This window comes from Mastomys coucha, chromosome X (genome assembly GCF_008632895.1).
Source record: "Mastomys coucha isolate ucsf_1 chromosome X, UCSF_Mcou_1, whole genome shotgun sequence".
Lineage (NCBI taxonomy): Eukaryota > Metazoa > Chordata > Mammalia > Rodentia > Muridae > Mastomys > Mastomys coucha.
In genome coordinates this window covers 7,886,305-7,906,703 of record NC_045030.1, presented here as the reverse complement: position 1 = coordinate 7,906,703, position 20,399 = coordinate 7,886,305, and the positions used below count along the sequence as shown (strand labels likewise).

The 20,399-nt window shown below is 38.1% G+C and overlaps 2 protein-coding genes across 3 annotated transcripts in view; one reads left to right on the top strand and one right to left on the bottom strand.

Annotated features, from left to right (window-relative positions):
* Nucleotides 1-20,399, top strand: part of Cask (calcium/calmodulin dependent serine protein kinase) — a 340,530-nt gene that overhangs the window by 199,186 nt on the left and 120,945 nt on the right. The window lies entirely within an intron of this gene.
* Gpr34 (G protein-coupled receptor 34) overlaps nucleotides 10,107-20,399 on the bottom strand; it is a 17,813-nt gene continuing 7,520 nt past the window's right edge. Inside the window, exons 1-4 of one of the 2 annotated variants that reach the window (XM_031342899.1) lie at nucleotides 18,528-18,855; nucleotides 17,872-18,063; nucleotides 17,199-17,267; nucleotides 10,107-11,818 (exon numbers count right to left, since the gene is read on the bottom strand). In XM_031342899.1, the coding sequence (XP_031198759.1) occupies nucleotides 10,595-11,725 (1,131 nt within the window). In that variant the 5' untranslated portion in view covers nucleotides 11,726-11,818; nucleotides 17,199-17,267; nucleotides 17,872-18,063; nucleotides 18,528-18,855 and the 3' untranslated portion in view covers nucleotides 10,107-10,594. Of the gene's footprint in view, nucleotides 11,819-17,198; nucleotides 17,268-17,871; nucleotides 18,064-18,527; nucleotides 18,856-20,399 lie in introns of those variants that run through there. The other variant, XM_031342963.1, reaches the window with a different exon arrangement.

The following is a 20,399-nucleotide window of genomic DNA, read 5'->3' as shown; positions in this document are numbered from 1 at the left end:
AACCAAAACAAACAAAAACTATGTAAATAAGGTAAATAACAACAAAAAGAAAAGGCACTCATGCAAAAAAGCATAGAGTCTGTTTGGGCATCACTGCTTCCGATAAGGTGACCAAGTAGCTCATATCTCTGTTGACGAAAAATAGCTTTTACTTATGTCAACTTTTTATGTAATCTGAAGCTTGTATTTTCAGGTCCTAATTTTAATGTTACCCTATTACCCAGTGGATATTAGCAATCATTGATAATTCCTACTAAACTAGGTGTCTCATCCATTGGCACTTGTATCTTGATGCAATCTTTTGACATGTGGAAATAGTTTAGAGTTGAAATTAGTCATTCCAGACAAGTATACATGGCTCTGTTTCTAACATTTTCTTGTTGCCTTTCTTTTAGGAAAAACCAACCTGAAATGTGTTAATTTAATAATACTAAGCATTGATTCTTGGAAATAGTAAATGCTTAAGTTCCACATTTCCAGAAATACCTAGTAGAAAACAGCTGGGAAGAAAAGCTTTGTTAAATTTTATCACGGAACAGCTCTGTAAACTGCTTGCTTCTTTAGAGCTCTGGCCGGCAGAGGGCAGTGTATCACCGCAACAAAGCTCCAATGTTTTGGGTTTTTTTTGTTTGTTTGTTTGTTTTGTTTTGTTTTGTTTTGTTTTTAATTTGCTTAGTTTCCAGCTGGAAATGACTGCGGTACAGGCTGGGGTAAAAAAAAAATTAAAAAATTTTGAAAGGTTTGTCCTTTTAAGCTCTAAGAAATATATAAATGTCCTTTTTCTAGTACATGAAAACCAGTTTAAAAGTGATAAAATGAAAATAATTTTAAAACAATAAATTCTCTCAAGATGAAAGCCCAGTGCTACTCATCAGCCATGGATAGGATAAATCATTTAAGGCTTGGTTTTGTCTTATTTTGTTTTAATGATTATCATGAGTCACTTTTGTGAAATATTCATGACTCTAATTATCCTGGAGGTTAATAGAAAGTCTGGCAAGCTGGGCATGGTAGGACATACCTTTACTCCCTGCACTCAGGAGGCAGATGGATCTCTGTGAAGCTAGTCTGGTTTCTAGGACAACCCAAGCCACATAGTGAGATCCTACACCCACTAAAAAAAGAAAGAGAAAAAAAAACAGTCTAACATTTTAGCATGGGACAATTTTGTTGTCATCTTGTCGTATTTAACTTCTGATTATGGCAGCTGATGGATATAGTTTGAAAAGTCAAGTAATGCTAAAGGGCTTATAATGAAAATAGTTAACAAATGTATTTTAAAGCATATTTTATCCTCTGAAGAAACTATTAGAAGAGATACCCTTTCTCCTCCACTGTCCTCACTTCCTCCAGTAGCCAGTCAACTATGCTGATCCCTCTTCATAAAAGTGCCTCATAGCTCAGCTCTCTACACCAGGGGCACATCCATGGTTTTATCCCTGAGAATGTGTGGTTTGTCACTAAATCTTCAGTTACCACCTCCCATCCTGTATGGATCTCTCACATGAATACACAGTTCCATCATCCCACCTCACAAACAGAAGAGCTGGCAAGTAAACTCACTCAAAGAACTAACTTTTCCTTAAAGAAATGTCTTCTATCCATTATTGCCTCTTTAGAAAGTAGTTTGAATACACTGTTTTCATTTTAATCTACCACATTTCTTTGAATATGCTTTCACTTTTGATGGTCTGACTAGGCTTTTATATTTTTCCCTTGAGTGCAATAAAATGGCTCTCTCCCTAGGGATTAATAAGGTACATGTAGCTTAGAGTCCACTGTTTCCTCCACAACATTCCTCAAAGGAAAGAAAATTATGCTCACATGTGCTATGCAGGTCCTTGAACTGTCAAACTGCTTTGGTTCCTTCTCATACTAAAACCTACACTAAATGTACCACAAATCTGGGCCTTTGTAATTTTCATACACTATGAATATCCCTTTCTGTGCTTCTAGAACATCACTCTAGCTTGGCACTAAAACTAGAAGAAAAGCCTATTCCTGCTAGTTCTAAAAGTTTGTTTGATCCTGAGAACTAAGTATGCTCATTGCCATCTACAGTACCATAGCCTGAAAGGATGTAAGGGAGCACCTCTCCCACCCCTCTAAGCTGAACCATCACTTGAGGTTTCACTATTATGAGGACCATAAATATCCAATCATTGGATCAGGAAGCTCACTTGTGTTACTTGGCTCTCTTCTCTTCCTAATTGCCACACATACTTGGAACCATGTAATCTTTACCCACAAAAGCTGACCCCATGTGTCCTGTGTTTTTCAAGCCTTGCTGGCCACAAAGGGGAAGTGAATATGAGCATGCATGCAAACCCGACAGTTCCCTTTACAGCCAGCTCAATGTGTTCACTTAAAAATATAGAAGAAACGGTGTTTTCTTCTGAGTACAGACTGAATTTCCCCATACAGATGAGCATTTCTGCTTCTGACAGATGGAGAGGGGGTGTGGAAAAGAAGAGTGCATGCCATTATGAGAAAATTGTCTTAAAAGAGAAAGTAGGGACACAGAGACAAAACTGAACTGGGGAAAAGAAAGAGGTGCTACTGAGTACAGGAAAGGAAAACAGCAGAAGGGAGTGTCCAGGGTGCTAAGAACATCTCATTTGGAAGACAGCAGAAAAAGGCAGGAAGGAAACGGCGAAAGGAACTGCTATTAAAGGACTCTCTGTAAAGTCTATGCCAGCAGGATTAGCAGAAGGCATGAAGAACTTTGATCTAGAAACTTGCAGATGGCCAATATTTGAAAATAGGGTAGACTGGCCATGGTGGCATTCACTTAGAATCCCTGAACTTGGAAAACTCCGTCAGTAGAATAGTATGTTGAAAGCCAGCCTGTGCTATGTGAAGAGTTCCTGCCTCCAAAAGAACAAAAACAAAAATAACACAGCAGAGGCATTAGGGTTACTACTCTCACTTGAGTTCCTACTGTTGAGGCAGATCTCTAGGGAAGGGACCTTGTTGCTATTTTCCATTGCAGTGTGATGACTAGTTCAGTGATCCAGATTATACAGAAAAGCCAAGGCTCAGATGCATATTAATGTATCTTCTGGCATCTTTCCAGATGCCCTCACATTCTTTGTCTGCTTGCTGAGTCTCAGAGTATGGTCTGGCTAACATAAAGCAGAATGGATCTGCTACCTCTCCAGATACTGCTGTTAGGAATGCAAGCTAGGATTTAGGATTCAGTTCACTTTGTAAGTTTCTTCTAGAGTTGGTCACTTTCATTGTATACCTCTCTAGATCTCATGTTTACCCTTAGCTTCCAGCTGTGTATTTCTGCCTTTCCCCTGGTATTTGGCTATTTGGATAACATACCAAATATTTTCTGATTGCTGGGTACTTTTACTAAGTCATTCAGCCCTCTTGGCAACTCTCTGAGTGAGGTCCAGCCATTACTCATGTTTTTCTCTGGAAGAGAAAGAGCGTGTCCAAGGCAACTTATAAATGAAGAAGCAAATATTTGAACTCAGGCAGTCTTTTAGCCTGTCTATTATGCTACCTCTCTGTTCATTATTTACTGAAGTGTTACTAAGCTCTACATTACATTTGACCTCACCAGGCTTCTTCCCATGGTCATATCATTAAGTCACAGATTGTACTCCATATCCATTGGTCAACACTAACCCACTGGACTGTTGGACTAGGCAATACTGATATTTCCCCTGCACAGCTTCCCCTTAATTTTCTTTTTTTCTCTAGAGAACCACTAATTCTTTTCCGTAACATGTTTAGTATTTAATCAGGACATCTGATCTGAAACATTGTGTTTCTTAAAAGTATTTTTACATATTTATACACAAGAGCTTGGGTTTTGTAGGGTTTTTGTTTTTTGTTTTTGTATTTATTTATTTATTCATTTATTTATTTATTTTGGTTTTTTGAGATAGGGTTTTTCTGTATAGCCCTGGCTGTCTTGGAACTCACTCTGTAGACCAGGCTGGCCTCGAACTCAGATCTGCCTGCCTCTGCCTCCCAAGTGCTGGGATTAAAGGCATGGGCCACCACTGTCCGGCTAGGTTTTGTAGTTTTAACACTCAGAAAACATTTCTCTTTTTATGTTCTCAGGGGTCCCCTCATTTGATACCTCATTTGATACTACTATTTGTAAGTGAAATGCTAAGCTATCAAAAATATGATCTGATCTATGAATTTTCGAGTCCTTGAGGAATGTACATGAAGACTGGTGACTAGCTAGATTTACTTTTTAGTTAGTTAGTTAGTTAGTTAGTTAGTTAGTTAGTTAGTTCATTCCTGACTCCAGTTTCCCCTCACTCCTTTTTCCTCCTGGTCCCCAACTACCACCTCCCTTTCCACCCACCCATCCACTCTTCCTCCATTTCTCTTCAGAAAAGGGCAGGCCTCTCATGGGTATCAACCAGCTACAGTATATCAAGTTACAGTAATACTAGATACCTTCTCTCCTATTAAGGCTAAACAAGGCAACCCTGTAAAAGGAAAGGATCCCAAAGGCAGGCAGCAGAATCAGAGATAGCCCCAGCTCCTGCTGTTAGGAGTCCCACAAGAAGACCAAGGTACACAACTGTAACAGATGTGCAGAGGGCCTACATCAGACCCATGCAGGCTCCCTGGTTGTTAATGGGTCCCTATGAGCCCCAGTTAGTTGATTTTGTGGATTTTCTTGTAGCATTCTTGATCCCTCTGTCTCCTACATCCTTCTTCCCCCATTTCTGCAGGATTCCCCAAACTCCACCTAATGTTTGGCTGCGAGTCTCTGCATCTGTTTCCATAATTGCTGGCTGAAGCCTCTCTAATGACAATTGGGCTAGGCACCAACCTATAGCAGAATATCATTAAGAGTCGTTTAATTGCCTCTTTTTTTGTCAGTCATGTTTGGTTCTATCCTAGATCTCTAGGCTATCCAGCCTCTTGTTCCTGGCACTGCAGGCAATGTCAAGGGGTAGGCTCCCTCTCATGGCATGGGTTTCAAGCTGGATCAGTCATTGATTGGCCACTCCCACAATTTCTGCCCCACCTTTACCCCCAGCACATCGTGTAGGTAGGACAAATTGTAAGTCAAAGTTTTGTGGCTGAGTTGGTGTCCCAGTCCCTCCACTAGAAGTGTTGCCTGGTTACAGGAGATGGCTGTTTCAGGCTCCATATCCTCCATTGCTAGGAGTCTTATGGGCTAGATTTATTGATAAAGGGTGTTGTTGTTGTTGTTGTTGTTGTTGTTTCTTTGTTTTTGTTTTGTCTTTGCTATTGTTGTCTGGGAGAAGAAGCCACTGAACTCTAAATACAAGTACATATAAGTTGAAGTTATTTGTGACCTATTTAAACAAGAAAGGATTAAGGTCTAGAGTATATAAAGAAATTTTCAACAATTTTCAATAAAAAAAGTTAAGTAACTGAGGAGGCGGGGGAAGTGCAGCTATGAGCAGACCATTCACCCAAGAGAAAGCCTACATGCAGGAAGTATTACAGATGACACTCCATTGCCCTAGTGATCTGGAAAGTGCACACTGAAGCCACAAGAAGATATCATCTTACACCTATCTGATTGACAAAAAGTAGTGTGTGATGAAACCAAGTGTGTGACAAAACCAAGTGAGGATATTGGCAGCTAAGAACTCATTTCTGCTTACTTGTGAGATTGGGTGTATACATAATAAAATTGCTTTGGAAAATGATCAGAACTGGGATATGCTGAAGACCTTCAGTCTTACAGCCAGGCATTATTGCTTGAGGTGTCAACTAAAAGGAACCTCTATGCAAGGACCCTTGTCGAGCAGAAGACTGCTCCTCTCCATGGCTCCTACTAATAGAAAAACTGGAAACCACCTAAATGTCCATTAGTAGGGGAAACGGAGAAATGAACTCATGTTGATTTATGTCCTATAACACTTCATCTATGAAAAGAAATAAAGCCTCTGTGTTAGACATAGATAAGGATAGCTACAATGGGAAAAAGCTGTAAAATGATAAAATAGTAGTTACACCACATGTAAACTTTTTTTTAAAAAAGAAAGTGTATCTTGTTATACACATACGTGTTTTAAAAAGTACAAAAATAACATTACCCAAGTATAATAATGCACACCTGTAAAATCCCAGTATGACCAAACAGTAAGATAACAAGATCAAGGCCAGCCTGTACTACATACATACCACTGTCCTGTTTCAAGAAAAAAAATAGTTTATATACATATAAAGTAAACTTACATGTGAAATTACCAAGTAAGATAAGTAATGGCTAACTGTTGCCCCTGAACTAATTTCTCTGGGTGACCAAAGCTAAAAGTGACATATATATTCAAACTGCAACTGAAAATCTTTTCAAAACTCATCATGTGATGTTTCTTTATAGGTTTTTATGAACTTGAAAAAAATTAAATTAGGAAAAATGTACCAATTTACCTTTTTTAAAAATATGTTCCACATGTCTGTGTTTACATTGAATTAACTTTCAAGAGTCAAGTAGAGTTTGCAAGATATACAAATATATGACAGCCAGAAAGCCAGTCTTGAAGGTTTGGGGATTTTGGCATCATACAATTTTGATAAATGTTTTTGCACTAATTGCATATTAATAGTACTAAGTTTTGAGGAGGTTGGGGTTGTTTGTTTTTAGTAACTATCATCTTGGAGGGTTAGGGAAATAGCTCAGTTGATAAATTGCTTGCTACACAAACAGTAAGACTTGGGTCTAATCCCCAGCATGTATATAAATATGTGTTTACTTTGATTCCCATTTTGTTGCTTGTAAATGTGAAGGAAGAAAATAAGAGGCAGAGTTGAATTTAGGACAAGCCTGTTTTCCAGAACTATGACCATTGCTTCCACCACCAATTCTTATCTGCAAACCCAAACTGAACTAAGACATTACAGCAGCCACTGATCCAGGCATAACCTGGACATTTCTCTATAGAGATTGCTATCATTGAGCCAGGCAGTGGTGGTGCACGCCTTTAATCCCAGCACTTGGGAGGCAGAGGCAGGCAGATTTCTGAGTTCGAGGCCAGCCAGGGCTACTCAGAGAAACCATGTCTCAAGAGAGAGAGAGAGAGAGAGAGAGAGAGAGAGAGAGAGCTATCATTGCATTAATAGAAAACTATTTCCCACCCACAGATGATTTAGCCATCTATGTTTTTAACAACTAACTTCTTTATTTACAACTAATTTTTAATTCCATTTAAATTTCCTTTGGTGTGGTACAAGGTGAGGATATAAATTGGCTTTTTACTTTAAATTTGCACAACACTATTTATTAAGCCATCACTTCCTTCCTGAAGCTCTTTTATTTGCAATGATTTTCTCTCAGGGAAAGGGATGTGTAAGAGTTATCTTAGAAGCTTTTCACAAATATGCACACCATAACTAACAAAGCTTTAGGTCTCCCTCTGATTAGTTCCTACCCACTTCTGAGTGCCAGTCACATGCCATATACTCTCTTTACATCATCAAGGCCTATTTCAGATGTTTATTTCATTCCCCTAGTAAGTTTTTCTCTGCATTTGCTCCCTTGTTTGTTTGTTCTTTAAATTGAAGGATAAGAGTGTATTTAATAGAAATGAAGTAAGTTTCTGTCATCAGATTAAGTATCCCTTATCTGAAATGTTTAGGACCATAAGTGTTTCAGATTTTGGAGTTACTCTGATCTAGGGATATCTGCACAGACTTAACTGGTTGAACATTCCTACCCTAAAATTCTAGTATCTAAAATTTTAAAATATTTCAGATTTTGGAACATTTTAACTTTCAGGTTTTGAAATTAGATATGCTGAGTATGTGCTTTAGAAACCTAAAAAATAATAAATCTGCAGCATTCATATTATCTCTTGAAATTTTTCTACTTTGTGTTTTCTGGGTAACTTTAAATAGGTTTTGGTTGAAATAGTTGAATTGTATTAGTTATATTTTTGTATGAGCAGGATTAGTCCATTTCTTTATTAAAAATCAAGGCTTATATAGTATTGCTTTTTCTAAGATGGTAGAGACAGGAACCATCTAGCCTGGCTCTGTGTATAGTACTTTCCCAAAACTAACAAGAGTGCTTAGCACTGAGATGTCACTCAGGGAGCCAGGCAGTTCATGTTGCCCTTATATGGCATTGCACATATGAGATAGTATTTAGAAGCTTGTTCTATCTGCAGATCTTTTGCAAGGTAAAGATATGCATGTACTTCTGAATTTCCTTTTTCTGTGCATATCTACAACTAAGCCTTATGTTGGCAGATAGAAAGTCAGTATTTCCTAAGTACATATACCTGTGATTAATAAGACATTATATGTAATAAATATCCCTAAATTTAGTGAATTGGTAGCATATTTTTATTAAATTCTATAACTATTCTCAAGATTCAGACTAATTTAAATAATGTTTAAAAATGAAATTTCTACCAGTAAAAAAAAATTAAAACATATTACAGAAGGATGACTATAATCATATTTTACTTTATTACAGTTAGCATAAGTTAATTCTATAAAACATTTTCAAATATTTTATAGAGGCCGTCATTTAATATAGATAATGAGATCACTTCTAGAACTATGAGTATTTTATTTTAATGTTCCTGAACATTATAGTAACTGATGATAATATAGTTTGTGTGTTGGAGTATGTGATACATGTGTGTGTGCGTGGGCGTGTGGTATGTATGGTTGTGCATGCACATTTGTTCTTGTATGTCCACTTCTGTGCAGAGGCCAGAAGAGGACAGTAGGTGCCCTGCTCTGTCGATCTGCCAGGTCAACTGGCCATCAAGTTCCCAGGATATGCCTACCCCTGCACCCTACCCCATGTGCTCTGGTTACAGCTGTTACCCACTGTCTTAGTTACAGTTATCATTGCTGTGATGAAACACCATGACCAAAAGCAACTTGGGGAGGAAAGGGTTTATTTGGCTTATGAGCTTCCACATCATTTTCGAAGGAAGTCAGGGCAGAAACTCAAGCACAGCAGGAACCTGGAGACTAGAGCCAAAGCAGAGGCCATGGAGGGTGATACTTATGGCATCCTCAGCCTGTTTTCTTATAGAACCTAAGACTACCTGCCCAGGGGTGTCCCCACCCACAATGGGTTGGGCTCTCCCCTATCAATCACTAATTAAGAAATGGTTGTGTCAGAACTCCTCAGAGTCAAGCTGTCTCTGTGACCCTGTGATTCTGGGATCCTGTGACCCTGGGGCTTGTTAGAGCACCTGGGAGTGGAGCTTCCTCTGGATGTTTTGGGACTGGCTGTGGAGCTTTCACCCAAGGTCTGCTCAGGGCACTGGTTGGCCCAGACAGACTGGAAGGGATCTGAGCTACTAGGCTGGTGGAGTTCCTGTGTGCCTGGTTCCGCTGCTCCCAGTTACTTCCGGTGTTGGGACAGACGTTGTGTCCTCCTCACCTCTGATCCTGGGCATGTTAGAGGGCCTGGGAGTGGAGCTTCCTCTTGGTGTTTTGGAACACTAGTCCAGAGAGACCGGAAGGAACCTGAGCCACTGGGCTGACAGAGTTCCTGTGTGCCTGGTCCCTCTGGTCCCAATTACTCTCAGTGTTGGGACAGATGTTGGGTCCTCCCAATACTATTTTTATTTGATACTATTTTTTTAATGTGTTTTGGTGTTTACATTGCCCCAGGAGGCCAGAAGAGAATCCACTGAAACTGGAGTTACAGATGTTTGTGAGCTACCATGTATGTGCTGGGAATCAAACCCAATTCTTCTGAAGAACAGTCAGGCTTTACATTTCTCCAGCCCACTCCCACTCAGTCCTAATTTTGCAATGTCCTCATGTCTGTGTGTGTGTGTGTGTGTGTGTGTGTGTGTGTGTGTGTTGCATTGAAGTGTTAAAGCTATTTCATGTGGTAAACCAGTTTATTTCTTCCTGCTTTTACTTATACATCCTCAATTGTTCCAAGTACATATATGTTCTTATGTATGTATCTGCATGCTCCTGTAAGAGATATACCTTGCAGTGAACTTGCTGGATCATATCATCATGTATACAGCCTGTGTCTAACTCTATCAAAGTGTGAAGTGGGTGAATAATTTATGAATCTGCATTAAGTAATTCCTTTTGCCAGGCTATCATGTTCTTAGCTTGACTGTTTAGTATTTAAATTCTTCACATTTTTTTCTAAGCAGCAATAGTGGGCAATCTCAATTTTATTAGAATTTTATTATTTCATCTGTTAGCAGAGATTTAGACATAAATGAATATAGCATCAAGTGATGTAAGATTTTGAAGTAATACTCATGTTCACTGACATTTCAACTCAGTCCCCAGATTACTTTATTTTTAAACATATTTAAAATTAGTATCAAGTGCCTAACTTTAGTAACCCTTTAGTGACTGGAAAAAACAATGACATTTTATCCATTTTGTTGTTAAATTCATGAACTTCTCTTAACATTGTAACCATTGTTAAAAGTGTTAGCTTAACAATTACATATAGTTCTAAAATCTAGGGATTAATGGAAGCTTTTCTTTGCTTTGAACTATTTTTGCAATTAAGCAAGTGGAACACCACTTCTAAAGATCTGGGTTTTGGACATACTAAGACTTTGTTCCATAATTTTACCAATCTCAAGGAATGAAGAGGCTGGTTTATGTCGTTCATTTGAGTACATTTGCCTCAATTACCCTTAGTGCTGTACTGCGGCATTTTGACTGTCACAGATAGATCATGCAGGCTTAAATGTCCTGGCTTAAATTCTGAAGTGCTTTCACTTCTGCTTGCTTCACTTTGAAACCTTCTAAAAAGAAGTTGACACATGATTTTGCGAATATTACTGGACATCAGGAAATACATGACAGGATCCAAGCAGCTGTTGAAAGAGGAGAAAACCAGCATGATCTCATTAGTTTTGTGAATGATTTCCTTCCAGTAACAAGAAGACACATTTAGCTGTGAAGAAATATAAATGAATCGAAAGGCATGGTAAGGCACAAAGCATATAGTAAAAATGATCAGTACAATAAAAGAGTTCCGGGCTGTTGTAGCATATTTGCCAGAGTTAGGAAATTTTGACCTCCGTTTAGAAATCCTAAGTAGATTCTTGCCAATCTTAATATATGAGAGGATTATCAGTAGGAAAATAAGCCAGAACATTACTACAAGAACAAAGTTAAAAATTGCTTCTCCCTTTGCATTATGTCTATCTCTGTAATGGAAACACATTGTGGAATTATGGCCTCCCTTCTTCAGTGTCAAAATGATCATAGTTAAAAATCCTGCAAGAGCAACTGTCCATACTATACAGCATACATAAATACTTTGCTTGGTGGTTATTGCCCTTCTTTGTTGTATAGACCGATTGATTTTTATATAGCGATCCAAACTGATAAACCCAAGCAAAATAATGCTAATGTACATGTTCATGTAAAATAGTGTCCCCACAACTTTGCAAAGTATCACACCTAGCGTCCACTTATTTTGGTTGATGTGATACATTATGCGGAAAGGGAGGCAGAAGATGAGTAGAAGGTCTGCAACAGCCACATTAAGTAGATAAATTTGAATGGAATTTCTTTTGCGGTGGATGCCCAGAAATACATAGAGGGCAATGATGTTTCCAACCAGTCCCACGAGGAATATAACAGAGTAGAAGGTTGTTAACACAGTAGATAGTAATTTTTCATCCATCGGACAGCTAGTGGCATTTGGCATTCCTGAGAAATTTTGTGAGGCTTGGTCACTGTAATTAGTTATAAAGTGCATTCCATGGGAGGAGCAAAGCCAGCTGTCAACTGAAGTAGTCGTCATTGTTACTGCGTGATTTCTCAATGTCTTCTGTAACTATCAGGAAAGAGTACTAAATGACATGCTCTTTGTACTTCTTTGTGTCTTCAGACTTTCCTACAACAGAATGCCAAACATTGAGTTATTTGCTGTGATAATAACAGCTACTTTAACATAAAGCATAGATAAGGATATTCTACTTGGTTCCATTTTTCTATCTACACATGTATAGTAGTAGCATTATCGCATCACAAAACAGCAGTAAATAGCGTAGGATCTCTCTAACCTTTTCTGTTGCTGTGGCATGCATACAGAGTTCATTTCATTTATTATATTAAAGTAAATAATTGAAAGAAAAATAAGTAATTGAACCATATGATAATCTTTAGTTAGAGATACAGTTTAGGGAATAGAAATAGTCAAAAGAACCAGCAGCTCCTATTTTTCAAGGATGAATGTCAACGTCCCCTAAAGGTGCTTCTAGCCATGAGTGAGCTGAAGCCTGCTGGTCCTGCTTGACTTTAGGAAAGCTTCCTGTTCTGCCCAGTCCCCCTAAGAGCTGGCATCTATTCATTTTGACATACATTGTTACTGTAGTGATATACCTTTCCATAGTGAGAATAAGAAAGAAGATCCTAAATATTCTTCTTCACCTAAGACCAAGATAGGAGTATTAAAATTACTTATCTATAGAAATATGCAGTTCCAAGACAGACCCAAGGCTGGCACCTGTCTCCTTTCAGAGACTCTTGTAGCACTTCACAGGAGAACATAGTGGTCAAATTAAACCAGATCAGATAGCAGCCAATGAAACACTCCCAGCCAAAAGCATAGGACAGTAATATAGATGGGAAACAGGACCGTAGACTCCAAGATTATGAGAGGTTAACTAAACTAACTAAACATTAATTTTGCCCTGGGTTATATCATTTGAGATTGCCACCAAAACTTTCTTAAGTATGTCAATTTTACTTGTTCCCAGTGCTACTTGCTACTGAACGATTCTTGGGCATTTGACTTTTGGAACCTATTATATACGTAAGAAGAATTCAAGCAGGTCTCCTCACATTCTTTTCTTACAGCAACTGCCCTGTTTATCTGTAAATCCCTTTCGTGGTTGTAAGATAGACTTTATAGCAGAGTACAGATAAGATAGCTCAGAAAAGTAAAGGAATGTTGTGATCTTCAGGTAGAAGAGGAGAACTGACTCCACAAGTTGTTCTCTGACTTCCAGATATATGTGGTGGCACATACTTGCCACAAACAAACAGATAAGTAAGTGTAATAAAAATTAAATACTTCAAAGCAGAACTTTCAAAATTATACTTAACTTCATAATCAAGAATAAATGATCATTACTAAGCCTATTTTCTCATTTGTTAAAAATGCAAAACTTTTATGTGAAACACTTAACCCCGATACATAGTAAGTATTCAAAATAGTTGGCTTTGGGCCTGGGTCCTGTAACTCAGTGATAGAACACTTGTCTAGTATGTGTGCAATTCTGGTTGAGTTCTCAGTACTGAAAAAAAAACTAGCTTTAAAAAACTAGGTACCTAATGATCAATCTAAACATTACACATTTGCTTAAGTACTACTTGGATAGTAAGACCAATATTAACAATATTGCATATTAATAATATTAAGACAGACACCCTGTTCTCAGTAAGCAGTTTTAGAGGACTGTATGTTCAAACCCTAAATACAATAATAAAAAGTAGAATTTTTTTTTGAGACAGGTTTTCTTTATATAGCTCTGGCTGTCCTGGAACTTATTCTGTACATCAAGCCAGCTGTAACTCAAAGATCCACCTTTCTGTACCTCCTGAGTGCTGAGATTAAAGGCATGCACCACCATCCAACTATAAAGGGTAGATCTTAACTATGATCATTAATTTTTCATGTTGTCATTGTTTTATGGTGCTGAGGATTGAACACAAAACCTTGCACATACTAGGCAAATATTCTACCACTGAATCACATCTTAGCACAATAGATTTTTCAAATTTTTGCTTCCTTTTAAAATTAATCAGTTTTAGTATATAATATATATTTCACTAAATATGGCATTTTATACATTTGTGTCATTGTACTTCCACTCTCCTCTGCCCATCCATCTGTTTCCCTCCCCAAAATTCTACCTCTCTGCTTTGATGTATATGAATGGATGAGTAGATAGGTAGAGAAACATAAATATTTGACTGTACAATCTACATGAAAGAAAACATGCAGTCTTTGGGTTTCTTCACCTTCATTATTCCCCCTTGTTCTCCCTCCCTTAGATCCACTCCCACATCCTCCTCCTCCTTCTGTTTTTATGTCTTCTGCATACTATATTTTTATATCTAGATTCTGTATATGAGAATAAACATGTAACATTTGTCTTCGCATAATCAGTTTTTTGATCCGATGTTATATAGAGAGAAAATATTTGGGAAAATGTAGCCTCTCTTAAAACTATGTTTTGGTCAAGTACAGGCTTTTAATAGAAAGTAGCATTCAACTTTAAATGTTTATAGACTGAAGGCAGGACTTGGTTTCAAGGAAGAGGAAGTGGCTGGCGAGGAGGAAGTTCTGTCAAGCCATCTTGAGAAAGGTCTCCACAATTAGGACCATGGAAGGAGAAAGAGAGAAGGGCACTGGGAGGAAGGGAGAAAGGAATCAAGGAAGAGCTGAGGCTGTGTCTCAGATGCAGGAAGACAGATTTCACAATGCTTGTAGAAACATCCAGGCCTGTTTCTTGTGATCTGAAACCTTAAAAGGAAGAAACAATCTAGGAAAGGTAGCAGGCTGCTGATACTTCAAAGTACATTGTCAGTAATGGGGAGAGAAACCTGTGCTGTGTGGTTATACAGGAAGCCCTCAGAGGCTCAGATAGAAACATCTTATCCATAGGTAAAAGGATAGTTAGACCAAAGTGATAAGACTCAGGAAGCTGAAGTGACTTGGAATAGGCATCTGTAAGTAGTTTTTTCTTCCTGATAGATTTTAAACCCTATTAGGATTAAGAACTGAGTCTGTTTTGTTTGCCTCTCTGTGTACCAGGTATTTAGCACAGTAAGTATTACTGAATGAAAGAAAAAGCTTAGGAAAATAGATGTGAAGTGTTAAAAGTACAAGTACTGGAAGCTTCAACTATATTCACAATAACACAATTCCCTGTTCTTCACAGCAAAAATTAAACCCATCTTTGGTTTAACTCAAAAAATCTGTGGTATTTTAAATAAAAATTGTTACTATTGACCTGGATTCTGTCCCACAGTTATAGTCTCCCCTGAAATCTTTTTTTTAAATCATCCCCAATGGTATACTTAAGAAAGACCAAGCACCAAACAGGGAGAAGTAGAATTCAAATATTGTAGATATAAGTTGAAAGAAATAGGCACATTAACCTATAGATGAGACTGTTTTGCAAAGCCATGAAGAAGAGGATCTCCTCTTCTTATTCATGTGTGCAGAGAGCATAGCAAGGACAAGTGCTGGAAAGTACAGAGACAGGTATTGTCTCCTTGTGAGATAATGCTTTCACAGAATGAAGCAGTCTAGCTCAGAAGGTACTAAGTCTTCCAGTTAGAGACTCAAATCTGCAGCACTCTGTAGGAAGGATTTTCAGTGGTACTCTAGTCTGTAAATGAGCATCTCTTTGAAGATACCAATGTCTAGCTTCTTCCCAGATACTCTGATACAGCTGTTCTGGAATGGGCTTGATATACAGGTTTAAAAATTCATGAGAGGTATCCAGTGTGTAGCCAAAATTGAACCCTTGTACTAAATGGTCAAATGATTAATCATTATTTAGCACTTACTGTGATCCAGATACTGTTTGAACACATGATATAATTTTTATATAGTCTTTTTTTAAGAATTTCTATTTATTTTATGTATGTGAGTACACTGCAGTTGTCTGCAGACACACCAGAAGAGGGCATCAGATCACATTCCAGATTGTGTGAGCCACCATGTGGGAATTGAACTCAGGACCTCTGGAAGAGCAGTTAGTGCTCTTAACAACTGAGCCACCTCTCTGGCTCTATATAGTCTTTATAATAGCATGTAAGGTAAGGAAAGAGCCATAGGTACTGTGGTCTCAAAGCTCTTAAGTGGTAGTACCCAAGCTGGGACTTAACTCTGACTCTGAAAGACCCTGAACCTCCTTGGTAAACTTCACTTCTATCATAACTGATCACTGTTTCCTTATTAGTGTTGAATTCTATCAACTGATAGTAGTTGAACAGGATTCCTTTACCACTATCTACTTTAGTTGTTTTACAAAGAAGTTGTACTGTCTAGCTTTGCTCCTCGGAAAGTTATTAATCTTTCCATTTGCTAGGTTTATAACAGTATGCAAGTAAACCCAGACTTCATGGAATCAAATCATTAATCAGAATTTCCAGACTTATTTCTGGGCCAAAGAGCAATAATGAAAATGTTTCTAGGAAGATATCAGCACAGAGAACATATCCTGAGACCATTTCTTCAGTCTATCTAGTGTGCAAGTAAAATTAAGTAATCAATAATAGTTGGACAAAAGCACTAATAAACCTTTTGAGCTGTTAGTGTCAAGTTAAAGGAGAATAAAGCAAAAGCAGTGTGTTTCAACAGCAACAGAAGCATGGCATACAGTACCAGATAGTAGCTAGCCAGCAGCCAGTGATTATCAACCAATTCACAAGTTACAGCCTGTCTCAAATTTGGTAACTAGGGTCACCTTTAAAGTAAATTGGGAGCTAGGCTTGTTGGCTCATGTCTGTCTGTAATCACAGCTCCTTGGTAGTTCAGGGCAGGAGAATCATAAGTTCACAGCAATGCTGTCTAACTTAGTGAGACCCTGCCTCAAAAGAACAAGTTAAAAGAGGGCCAGGAACATATCTAAATGGTAGAGCAGTTGCCTAAAAGCACAAAGCCCTTGGAGTTCGATATCCAATACTGCGAAAGCAGGAAAGTAAATAAGTCATCTATAAGTCATCTGGTGTGTTGGTATCATTCACTCACTGACCATCATCACCATCATCATCATCATCATCATCATTATCATTAATTTCGGGAGATCAAAGCAGAGTTTCTCTGTGTAGCCCTGGCTCTCCTGGAACTCAGTCTGTAGACTATGCTGGCCTCAAACTCAGAGATCCGTCTGCCTCTGCCTCCCAAGTGCTGGGATTCACTAATTATTCTTAAGGCTGTTTATTCATATTTCAAGAGCTACCTGTTTGATGTAAGAATTTGCCAATGAAGATGAGAAATAAGTGAGCATAGCCTGTTGACGTGGCAGACCTGACTTGTAGCTCATACAGTAGTCCCGCTCATTCTCTAATAGCAGGTAGTGTTTGTTACTCAGTAAGCCCCATTCCTATGTTTGCAGCCCTGTGTGAGCACTCGTACCCCAACTGCCACCATCCTACCTCTCCCAGGTTTTCTTCAGTGGTTGTAGCCAAGAAAAGATCATTTAACATGATATTTGGGTATTATTTCTATCAATATCATGTGTTGAAATACATACCTATTTGATAATGGGCTGATAATAATGACTAAATCTATTCAGGCCATACTTCAGAAGTCGCAGGAACTGCTGTATACAGAACAATTGAAAGCATGTTACTTAGGAAATAATGATATTAGTACTATATTTAGCTTTGTTGTAAACTTAACTGTTTACTTTTAGTTGTTTGAATTAATTTTTAAAAGTATATTGTGGTATATTTTTCTCTTCTGTATTCTCTTTATTTAGTTCCAAAACATGAAACTTAAATTGTAACTGGTCTATACCATAAGATAGTAAAAATATAATAAAAATATTTAAGATGGGGAGACAGTACAGCATAGTTAAATCAAGAGATAATAAATAGGAAATCTGTAGTATATTGCTTAAATTTACACTGTCTGAAAATAACTGTAGTTGATTCAAACACAGCTGTAAATCATTATGACTACATAGTGCCAATAAACAATGTGACTATTGTCCCTAGTTATTCTATCCAAAAAGACAGCCTCCTTTGAAAAGCAGAGGTGTCATCCAAAGCAGTTTACTCAGTGACTCTAAAAAGCAGAGATTTGCTGATAGCAGAATAGTGTTACCAGCGTACATCGAGCTTCACTCTGAACATTCCAATAATCAAGTTTTAACTAAAACAAAGGCTTCTGTGTGTGGCTTTTAAAAATCAGAGAATACTTACAGTTGAGGCTTTCCTGAAGTAAAGGGAGTAAACCCAAAACTCCCTAGACCAGGTTGTGTCAGCTGGGCTCTTCCATCCGGTGGTGGTGCAATTGGCTAGAGTTCTCTTCTTTTTTATATTCACATGTGGTACAGTTGTTTTTCCCCTTTTCTTTCTTTTTTCAGTGTGACAGCCTTTGGGTCCCGTTTGGAACTAAGAAAAGACACCACTCTTAGCAGCAGCTTCAAGTTGAAGTTTAGGAAATTGCATCTTCTGTATGAGTCCCTTCTAGCCTAAACTAGTGTATCAGTCGTCTCCTAAGATGCCAACAAACTATAAGATACAAGCAGAAATGAGCAGATGCTGTCTTTCCTAAGAAATGATGAGTGGTATCCTGTATGAATTTTGGAATACAGCCCCTGAATTTCCATTTCCTTCTGGATTCATTTTAGAAGTTGCTACCATCATGAAATATATGAACTTTCTGTCCCAAAGCACACTGGCATCGCCAATAGTTTGGTTTTTTTACTCTTTGATTCTGCTGAAGTTTTATTTGCTCTCTACATTATTTTAGTATCATTTTGTATCTTCCTTAAAGACCATGGATTTATTTCCTAAAACATCTTAAAATTGGGAGACTAGGTAGGATTCTCTCCTTAGCACAGTAGTAAACTCACCCAAGTAAGCCAAGGAAACTATGACGAGGCTCTGCAGCTTCCATTCTGGTCACAGTCCACTATTTAACCACCATCAATTCATCTGTGGAACTGCCGGCCCTGCACTCGAGTGTCATTTCCCCTTTTGGTTGTTGTTTAGAACATGATTGTCATTCTCCAGCTTTGTCTAAATAGTATTTAACTCACTGGGCTTCATCTAACATTTTAAGTATTTCTGGGAACATTCTTCTGAACCTCATATTCTCCAGAGCTTTTAGTTTAGTTTAAGAATCATAATATCTGAGACCATAATTTTACATTTTTAGAATAAAAGTATTTTATAACTCTTACTTCCCCCTGAGAATCTCTGAGAAGGAAGATGGTTACTGTATTTGTCCGGCAGTATTTTTTTTTCTTACTGGGTAAGCAACACATACCACTAGATTTACCACACAGCCAATTTTGAGTCTGTCATGCAGTGGTGCTGAGTGTACATATATCATCATGCAGCAGATCACCATAACATTTTCATGTTGCAAAATTAAACCTCTAAACCCACTATACACAAATTCTTTCTGCCCCTAGACCCAACATTGGCAACCATGATTCTGTGACATTGAGTGACATTATACAACCTTTTTGTGACTTGTTTATTTTACTTAGCCTACTTTCCTTGAGGTTCACCCATGCTATAACATATTAAGGCTGCATATTTCCATTGTTTGCCTATATTTCATTTTATTTATTTATTATCTTTCAATAAGCATGTAAGTTTTCTCCACTTATGGGAAGTTATGAATATTGATACAACAAATATGAATATGCAAATATCTCTAAAATTCTGGATGGATCTTCAAGGCTAAATGAGTCATAACGTGCTTTTTACTTCCTGAAATACAATATAAATACCAGTGTTGTATTGTACTATTGTCCCACACTTAATGCCATCCCATTTCAAAATTATTTTTCAACTTTAGTGTTCTCATATTTTAGCCACATTTTCTCATTGATGTAAGGTTTGAATATTATCTTCTAGTTCCTGATCATTCTGAACTTTGTCACCATCCCGTCTTTATGTGAAACCCAACCCTAGTGAAGTTCAGCTTACGACCTCTTCCAGTCCTGAACCTCCCCAGTGAAGATGAGGACTACTGGGTACAAGTACACAGTCATACAGGGTAGCCTGTCTTCAGATTGGCAATCAGAAAACTTAAGGACCCCCTGGACTACCAGAAATCCCTAGTGTGAATTCTAATGTCCTTAGTCCCGTAATTCTCAAAGGATGACTTCCAGACCAGTAGCATCAAAACTTTCAGAAGCTTGCAACTGATACATACTCTAAGCTCATCCAGACTCAAAAGCCAGAAAATCTGGGGATGAAGCCCAACAGTCTGTGTGATACTGGTGTTAAAATGTAACCACCACTGCCCTAGTTCATCCTCTCTCAGAAATAGTGTTTCACACCTTCTACCTTCTCAAACTGCCAACAACCCCATTTCCTTCCCCACTCTCACTAGGAGTTGCTTTTTGTTTCCCTAAGAAAACAGAAACACTTAGAAAGGATCTGGAGACTATCATCCTGAGTGAGGTAACCCAATCACAAAAGAACACACATGGTATGCACTCTCTGATAAGTGGTTATTCGCCCAGAAGTTCGGAATACACGAAGAATAACCCACAAACCACAAGACACTCAAGAAGGAAGACCAAAATGTGGGCATTTCATTCCTTCTTAAAAGGGGGACCAAAATACCCACGGAAGGAATTGCAGAGACTGAAGGAAGGGCAAGCCAGCTGATATAGCTATCTCCTGAGAGGCTCTGACAGTATCTGACTAATACAGCTGTAGAGGCTCACAGCCATCCATTGAACTGAGTACAGGGTCCCCAGTGA